Source organism: Ciconia boyciana, chromosome 21, assembly GCF_034638445.1.
Source record: "Ciconia boyciana chromosome 21, ASM3463844v1, whole genome shotgun sequence".
Classification (NCBI taxonomy): Eukaryota; Metazoa; Chordata; class Aves; order Ciconiiformes; family Ciconiidae; genus Ciconia; species Ciconia boyciana.
In genome coordinates, this window is record NC_132954.1 from 6,480,033 (window position 1) to 6,489,494 (window position 9,462).

The following is a 9,462-nucleotide window of genomic DNA, read 5'->3' on the forward strand; positions in this document are numbered from 1 at the left end:
TTCAAGTCAACAAACATGTATTTCACAAAAAACACAATGCTGAGGCCAAAGAGCTCATATATAAGAGAATCAACTTGAAAGGCGGGAGGAGTAAGGGAAAAGTGCTTCCATCTTCATGCAAGGCATCCTAAATCTGTTTTATCAGCTATGGGCAAACACTGGGGTAGTGAAATAATGAATTAAGATGCAAGGGAAAGACAGGGGGGGAAACAGTGATGGCATTTTTCACAGTCATCTTATGTATCATACAGCAACCGTGCACAAATGATTTGACCCACCAGAGAAGGGGAATGAGATCAAATAAAGCCACCTTTTATTATCCCATCGCTTAGAATTGTTGCTCCCAAAGGATACAGAGGGAAACTATCTTGTACAAAGCTACAAAGGTCTGAGGAAAATATACTCCTTATTGAACACTACAGGGAAGCATGTGCTGACACACAAGTGTATGCACACACACAGGGTGTCATCCTCCCCCCCAAAGAGGATTAGCAGTGGTCCTTTGATCTAAGGAGCAGGAAGAAAAATGCTCCTAAAGTTGCCTGCTTTCTCCATTAGACTTACCAGTCACCGAGACAGCCAGCAGCCCCACAGACAGCAGCAGCACCCGGCTCCAGGAGCTCACTTCCACCGTCATGAGAGCAAAGATCCCCAATTTTCCCCAGTTCCTTCCAAAGCTGCAGCTGCATCCCGGCTTGTCCCATCCCAAGGAAGGTTGCATGTCAAAGGGCAGCAGGAATGGGGCGTGCTGGGGGTTGGTGGTTGTTGTTGGGTTTTCCCCCCTTTTTCTTCCCCTTTGCGATTGGGATAGTCCTCGGCTCGGCTGGATGAAGAGGAGAAAGGAAAGGGGGGGGGGGGGAAGCAGGTCAGGCTTGTGATTATTTTTTTTTTTTATTTTTTCAGCCCAGAAAAAAAAAATCCCACCGCATGGAAGGCTCTGAGCTTCTGCAGCTGGAATGAACCAAGTGTGGCAGCAGCTCGGGGAGAGGAGAGGCAAGGAAAGGAGAGGAGGGCTGGCTCGTCCCTCCCGGTGGCTGTCTCAGAGCCAGCTCCTCGGCATTAGCAGCACACAGTCCCCAGGGATTTATACTTTTTTATTAGCCAGTTGATTAATCGTTCCCATATCTTTGTTCTCCTCTTTGCTAAATGCTGGGGAGGGGAGAGGGCATGAGTGTTGTGGTGAGGGGCTGCTGTGCAGCCACCGAATAGACCTGCCTCAGTTTTGCTTCCCCAACCCAGCACAATCCTCCCACCAGCACCCACACCACCAGAACCAAACAAACCACAAATTATGCTTTAGGATTCTATTTATTTTTAATATGCACTACAGGTTTATTGTATAGGACTAAGTCCCACAGCCCCCCATTCTGCATGGAGCATAGCATAGCATGCATACGTACACACACAGGCAGCATCTCTGCTATTAAGACATCTGCCAGAGCAATGCAGCCTCCTCCCGGCGCGCCCCCACCCCTTCTCCCTGCCTCTGTAAACAACTTGATGATATTGACACAATTTTTGTGATGAAGCAAATTTTGTTGCAAACACAAGAGAGATCACAAAAGAGCCACCCCCCGCCCCCCCAGTCTGCAACTTGTCCCCGCAGCACGGATCCGAGCAACACCCTGACGCGGGCGGGACTGGTTGAGGAGAAGGGATTCTGGCGGTGGGAAAGGCTGCGCCCCCTCCACCGAGCCAACGGGCACACTTGGCTGTAGCGCTGCTGCCCCTTTGCAGGGCTGGCGAGAGTGGCATTTCTCCTCCACCACCGCTGTTTTTGTATTTTAAACATCTATTAGTATATTTGTCCCTGTAGCTGCACGCAAGATGGGGGAAAAATGCAGTCCGTTAAAGCCACATTCAGGAACTTAATTATCTTGGTAATGACGCTCAGATCCACGGACAAGAAAAATAACTCGAACATGACACCAAAGCTTAAAAAGAAAAAAATCCTCAAATATCCTCCCCCCCTTCCCGGCAAGAACCTACTTCAACGTTTCCCTTCGTTTGACAGACAAGGAGCAGCCCCTCTCCCAAAAGCACTGGTCTTGCCTGCGGAGAAGGGGGTGTTTACCAGACCGAGATCCCCCCTCGCCAGCCCTACCCCCCCTTTTTCCTCCTACTGCCGCCCCTCCCTCCCCCCGGAGGGACGCCGAGACGGGGCGGAGGGAGGCGGCGGGGCCCCAGCGCCCCGCCGCCGGACGCTGCCGCTGCCTGCGGCGGGCCGGGGCCGGGGCCGGGAACGGGCCGGGCCCCCGCCGCTCCGGCCCCCCCGGCTCGCCCCGCCGTGCGGCCAGCCAGGGCGGGTGGCTCCACTCGCCACCCATCCCCCTGCCTTAGTGCTTTGCATTTGCTGCAGTTTCTTGCTGCAAAACCCCCTTCTTCAGTCTTGTTCCGGTTGCCTTGAATGAGCTTATTTGACAGCTAAAAAACAAATTATATCGAGGGCTTGCAAATCTGTCCCTTCACCCTCAAATCAATCCTCTTTCTCACTCACTTTCCCTGTGTCCCCTCTGCATTTCAATCCTTCCACTGCCTACACTGTGAACCGATGCCAAGAGCCAAGGCAACCAGGGCTGTTACATGAAAGAGTTGCTTTATGTCTGTTTAAACTGCAGTGTCCTATTCAAATGGACCTTATTGTTCAGAGGCAGGGATCCAAATACAAAAGGATCAGAGAACAGGGTACCACACTTCACAGCTCCATACATTGGTTCTCCCCTGTACAGCTATTCACCTCAAAGAATCCCCCATCCCAAAACTGCATTCAGCTGAAGATGTCACTTGCTTTCTGCACACCAGCAGGGTACAGGCTGAGCCAAAGTCAGCTAGCCCTGCGTCGAGAACAATCCGCAGGCATAATACAGTCATTGAGGAGATACAATCCCACTTTATTCCTGGTTAATAAAATCATATCCACTTCAAATCAAGGGTTTCCTCCCAAGTAAGTTTCCTTCTCAAACCAGGAAGGTTGAGGGTCTAACTCTCACAAAAAACCTGCATTTATTTGCAAAATGGACAAGACTGATGAATACAGCAGAAACCATCACTGCAGTCACCCCCTTCCTTGATTACAACCCATCTGTAGCAGGGAGGCATTTGCAGGTTCTGGTTAACAGCCCATTGCTAACCCCTACCACTCACTTCGCATCTCACCTTGCAAAATTACCTCTCTACTACCAGAGAAATCCTGTCCTCGGTGTAAGCACCCACCAGGAGACAATTTCTGCTCTGCACTGCCACCCGCAGTCAGAGCCCGGGCTGAAACCAGCCTGCTGCGCCTTCAGACTTCACTGCCTTCCACATTCTCTGCAGATATCTACCCGACTTTTTTATATTCCATTTAGCACACAGTACCTCACCCCCCCGACTAAACAGTCTGATCTGCTTTGCGATTCCTCCGAATAAAATAAACAACAGCGATTGCAACACCCCCGAGGTCCAGTTTAACCCATGGAGCCGAGAGCAATTCACAGGCTTGAACCAAGTCCTCACGACACCTTCCTGGAGGAAGAGAAACAGACTCTGGCAAAAATCAAGGACTTAAACAGAGTGCCAAAACCTGGTTTTCCCTCTAGTTTTGCCACAAAGCCACATCCATAGGGCTGCTCTTTCTCTCTCCCTCCTCTCTCCAGCACGCACCATGCTCCAAAGAATACAGAGTACCCTGGCTCACAAATACAACCACCCTGGTGATATGAGGAACTATAGAAGGAATTCACACGGGGAGCATGATCATGTTCCCTAAAATTTTAAGTACCACAGTCAGTAATTTGGTATGGGGAAAAAAACCAAAACATCTTAGTAAATGCCAGACAATTTATTTCATTTATTCTCTCTTAACCACATATTAGCACTATTGGGGGATAAAGAGCATTTATCCAGGCATAACCATGAGTTAAGAGATAGCTATGAATAATATCTCTATTAGCAAGAAACTGCAGTCACTATTTAACTTACATGACAGGACTGTGCAGTTCTGGATTATCTGAAAGGAGATAAGTACAGAGCCAAGATCTTAGTGTAATGATTTTGGTAGCAAAGAATTCAATACACAGCTGTTGCATCTGAAGGTGTGCACATATCTTTTATATTTTAAAAATACTTTGCCTTGTATTTTCATATGTAGATCAAGTTTTATAGCCCAGCACCCAAAGTGCCACAGAGGATGTTGAAAAGAAACAGTACCCAAAGCAAAATTCTGTGGCACTCATGCTGAAAAATATGCAAGCTCCAAAACTGAGAATAATTTCTTTTTCCGTGGCAGTGAAAGGGCTTACAAGGTGGCTAAAGATACTCTCCCCTTCCATCACAGAGGGGCAGAAGTGCTACTATGCTTCTGGAAATGTGGAAAAGTTACAGAAGCTCACAACTAGAAATACTGCAGTAGCAGCAGCCCTGTGGGCCCAGCTAACCTAGGTGGCACACAGACTCAAAGATGTTCACAGCATGAACAGAAGGCAGTCAAGTAGAAAAAAGGTTCAGCTACTGAGAGATGCAAGTGAAAATTAGTCCCTCCTCTTATTTCCTGATAGAGCAGACTTCTGTGCCACTTGCTGTGGAGGGTGGATCTAGAGTGGGCTGTGAAGAGTTCAGGGACACAAAGTGCCCAAGCAGGGGTGAAATGCGTTGCTAGATGGGCCTCAGACAGGGATGCTGCTCCTCCTCTTTGGGCTGTGGCAAAATAAGAGCAAATGCTAAAGCAGGAACACCCCTTCTGTCTGCACCGCTTCCCTCACACAAGGCCTCTGCTCTTCATCTCATGTCAGTGGAAAGATGAGGGACTGAGGGACAGTCCTCTGTGCACTCCATGGGCTTAGCCACCTGCAGACACACAAGCAGCAAGACGGAGCTCAGGTATAGGGAGGCAGGCACGGTTGAATGCTGAAGACTGGAGCCTATTTAGAGATTTATGCCGGAGAAAACTCCCAACATTGTGAAAGGACACAATGCTGCCATTTCCATTCCTGCTGCTGCAAGTCCAGTGGACATTTCCAGCTGTTACCCTTCCCACCAGCTGCCAGACCCCATGGTTCCGTGGTTGCCACGGCTCTTCATTACCAACACAAACCACCTCTTTCAAAAAGACCGTTTGTGAATGCAAAGAGGCTGAAAGATGCTCCCTGGTAGGAAAAGGTTTTCAGCTCCAATAGTAACATCTGAAGGTCCCTTCCCACTGGGACCTTTCCCTAGGCACATCTGGATCCACAACAACACTCCCCAGGATAGCCTGGACGAGGCCTGCCACGAGATCTGGAAACGCGTTCAACGACTCTCTGAAGAGCTGCAGCCCCCGTCATTGGTGTCACCGCTGCAGCATGCTCTCTGCTCAGACCTGTCGGGGACCCTTCGAAGGGACGGCATCGACTCCCAGAGCAAGTAAGTGATCTTTAAGCATGGCCCAGGAGCTCTAGGGGAAAAGGCTGCTGCTTGCCTTTTTACACCTTCCCGAACTAGACTTTTGTAACCTGTTGAAATTGAAGTCTGGGGCACAGGGTACATCGATTGCTGTCTGACAGCCTCCTAATGAGGCAAATTCTTCCCACTTTTTCCACTATACCCAATTTTCTGTGGAAAAAGTGTGTCCCATGAAATCTGACTACTTCACATTCTGAAGCACCATAAGCAGCTGCTGCATTTGCTTCCCCACAACATTTAAAGAAAAACAACCACACACACACATCAAAATATTTACAGAAAGAAGTGAAAGCAGCATTCAAAGGAGAAAAATCAAAAATTAAAGTGTTATAAGGAAGCTACTGTAAACAGCTGATCTCTACAAAGAAAAGCTGAATTTAGCACAGAAAAATTTATGCCAAATCATGTATTACAGGACAAATAATGGTAAGAGAGGGAAGTATGCTCTTGAGATTAATAGGATAATATTTACTGTATGCTCCTGAAACAGAAAAAGTAAAATTTATAAACCCAGCTAGAAATCAGCAAGCATTAGCAGGTGTCCAGTTCTTCAAGTCCAAATTAAAAAATCATGCAAACCTGGCCCATCTTGCTTAGTACATGAAAGAGTGTAAACAGTTATTTCATCTTTAAAAAAAAAGATAACTTCACAGATGAGGAAATAGATAATTTTACAGATGAAGACATGGAGGCACAGAAAGGGAAAGTATCTAACACTATGTCAGGTAGAAACCTAGGGATTACATCGTGGAGTCCTGGCTCCTTTCCTTTCTCCTCCATATCCTAAATAAGCCAGAATCTTAAGAATCTCCAGAATAAATGCAGGAAGAGGGAAACCAGGTAAATCAAGTGAAGCCCATGGAGTTGCCTATAATGGTAGGTTAAATTACACAGCTGAAATATCTTCACAATTAGCACACGCTCAGTTAGCCCCATATTTTGGTCCTGCCATTTGCTAAGAAGTCTTAGGAAAGAAGGCATTATACAACCCAGTGAAGAACTATGAACTACTAACAATTTTATCTTTAGTAACACATTTTACTCTTACAGGCATATAGATCTGGTCTTTAGCAATAAGCCTACTGCAGCAAGGCCAGCCTAACCAACATGACTTCTAGCCCACGCAACCTGCAATTACCCTGAAGCTAGTGCAATTGGGCAGAGACAGCAGATCAAAATAGTTCTTGTTTTGCTGCTTTACTGTGAGGTTATGAACTTTGGGACCCCTGCGATGTGGTTGTGTCTTGGCCACTGCCTTCAAGGACCTGAGATAAACTCAGCAACTTCAGTTTAGATGAAATGAAAAAGACAGCAAAGTCCAGTGACTGAAGTACTATCCTTGGGTTCAGAATAATGATCCTCTACTCATCGTTCATCTACTGATCTACTGAGTTGAGTTACCTTTGGCAACTCATCCAGCCATTTCTCTCAGCAACATTTTCCTCTAATTACGTAGCAGGCTCTTCAGGTACTTCTGGTACCCTCTGCACACACACTCGTACAGCAGAGTACGTTGATCATCAGTTGCTCAAAGACCCCAGAGTCATTGAAGCTTCCAACAGTAGCCAAACTGAAGTGCTAAAAACCAAATTACTGTACAGAGCTCAATGAACTGCTTTAAAATGGAAGCAATTCAAGTGAGACAGTCCTAGGTCAGGTTTCTACCTTGGAGGTAGAAGCTTCCGTACCCTACCTTGGCTACCTCTGTCACTCCTGAAAGACAAATTAAGAAAAATCTTTCAGTATATACCAACTGTCAATATAGGTGTTACCCAGTTCGTCAGCTGCAATAGCATCAGTGGCCACAGATTACACCACATGACCTTGCTCAATTTAGCAATCCTTAATAATTTTAAAATATTGACTTATGCAAATTGCTAGCGTGCTCATTTTAAAATATATCTGGAATCTTTTGAACAAACAACAACAAGTTTCACCTTCCTGGTTTTGTTCTGGAGCATTTGGATACAGAAGAGCAAGTTATTGACAACAGCCAGAGCAGGTGGTGACAGGAAGAACCTCTTTTGTTGAGGATGTCACTATTTACCAACATAAAGGAGCTTCCATGATGATGGTTGCTTCCAGCATTATGATATTGCATGAGAAGAGGACAAAGCTTCATAGACAAGCATCAGAGCTAGGAACATGACATGCTGCATTCACGTCTTCAAACATACTCAAACACAGGACTCCAGTAACCTAATGTGTAAGTCCCAGAGAGACAAGAAGCATAGTTGCCACCTCATCTCCAAGTCTAAATACCGTCAGGGCACAAATGCCAACAGGTTGTGCAAAGCAGCAAGAGAGGACGTGAAGAGTACAAGATTTGAGTAAGAAGTACAAGATTTGAGTAAGAAGTTGCAGAATCAGGGCTGCAGCCTGTGAAACCAAAAGAGACCGGAATTCCACTGAAAGATGGGGTAAAAAGTTGTATGAAATAAGCTGTACTCAGAAATAGCCTAACAGTTTTCTATTTTCATATCCACAGTCTAAATCTGTTGAGGTTTTTGTTAAAGAGAATATCTATGTTCTTTAAAAACAGGGGGGAAGCAGCATCCTACTAATTATAGTGATGCTATGATTAGAGATAGATACATTTAGAATTTTAAAATTCCTAAATTTAGCTGTTTATGAACCATATATGTACCTATATAGTGCATGCACAGAGCACCAGTCTTTCCATCAAGCTAAGACAAGTAAATAGATAACACATTAAGTTATTGAACATACTTGGATGTGAAAGAGCAAACTAATTTAAATCGGCGTTTTGAGTAGGTAACCACAATAGGCACTAATTGGTATTTTGAGCAGGTAACCATTATAAGCGCTTAGGCGTGCCTTAAAAGAACACAAAATTGTTCAGCTTTGACAGCAGTCCCACTGTAAGGTCCCAGAGGACTCTGGGGGGGTATAGAGGTACTTTGTGATGCCCCCTACAGATTAAACCATCTGATGATCCTATCTCCCTATATGAAAGATGGTTAATGAGCTACAAATACTACAACACCCAGCCCTGTTAAAGCCTTACAGGTGGTAACTGAATTGTGATGGCAGGTAAGTCCAAGGAAATTCAGGCCTTCACCCTGCAAAGATTTAAGGATCCACTGAGCCCTGAAGGCTGAAACCGTGCAAAGCTGGAGCCTGGAGAACAAACAAGGTTTCTCCCATTAGGGACACTGGGATACAAGGCATACAATCCAGAAAACTCTTTTCACGTCCAGAATCATGAGCTTAAATTTACCATCTTTGACAGACGACGTGAAAACCATCACAGGGCTTACCTGTGTAACTGAAGTAAGGCTTCTCCACTTTACAAACTGTTGTGAGGATAACTTCAGTAATGATTACCAACTCCTCTAACGCTATGGCACAGGAAGCCATTTAGTTCTTCCTCGAGGCAAGTGTAACCCAACTCAAAGCATGTTTAACTCGTTCGCACCCACTGCCAGCAAAGATTCATCTTGTTTGACCCAAAACTTAGATTTTGTTTACAATCAAAACATATTTTGACCCACAAATATTTTTAAGCATGTATTGTATAATCGTTCTTTGCACATCTATAATGCTGTTATCCAACTTCACTTCAGTTATTCTTGGATAGATGCATTAACTAAGTAAATAAATTTTTTTTCCCCTTTTATGTGGTTCTTTGGAAAAGAACAGTGTCAAAGATGAAATTTTATTCTGGTTAAGGAGGAATACTTGAGTCTTACATAGAACACTAATGAGACAGAAATGCAAGGTTTAGGAGGAGTCAAGAAAAGTAGCTCAATTTTAAGTCAAACCTCCTTTAACAGCAGCCATATTCCACTTTCTTACAGCAACTACTTGCTAGATGAACCAGAGGGACTCGAAGGTATATACAGAGCAGTGATTGGAAACAGAGAAAGGGAGATGAAATTAAGAGCGCTCTGTGACACTCAGCTTTCTGCTAAATCAGTTATCACCAGCCTTCTGTGTTCAGCAAAATCCCACAAGAATTCCAAGGGGCCGGAGGATGGCAGCGTGACAGGCGCTCACAGCATGGAGGGCAGCAAGCTAGAG

At 45.4% G+C, this 9,462-nt stretch overlaps 1 protein-coding gene across 1 annotated transcript in view; it reads right to left on the reverse strand.

Moving 5' to 3' along the window:
* CSMD2 (CUB and Sushi multiple domains 2) overlaps window positions 1–1,060 on the reverse strand; it is a 313,890-nt gene extending 312,830 nt beyond the window's left edge. The window contains 3 exon segments of the mRNA XM_072885005.1: window positions 565–916; window positions 918–998; window positions 1,001–1,060. Coding sequence (XP_072741106.1) covers window positions 565–916; window positions 918–998; window positions 1,001–1,060 — 493 coding nt within the window.
* Between the last annotated feature and the right edge of the window lie 8,402 nt (window positions 1,061–9,462).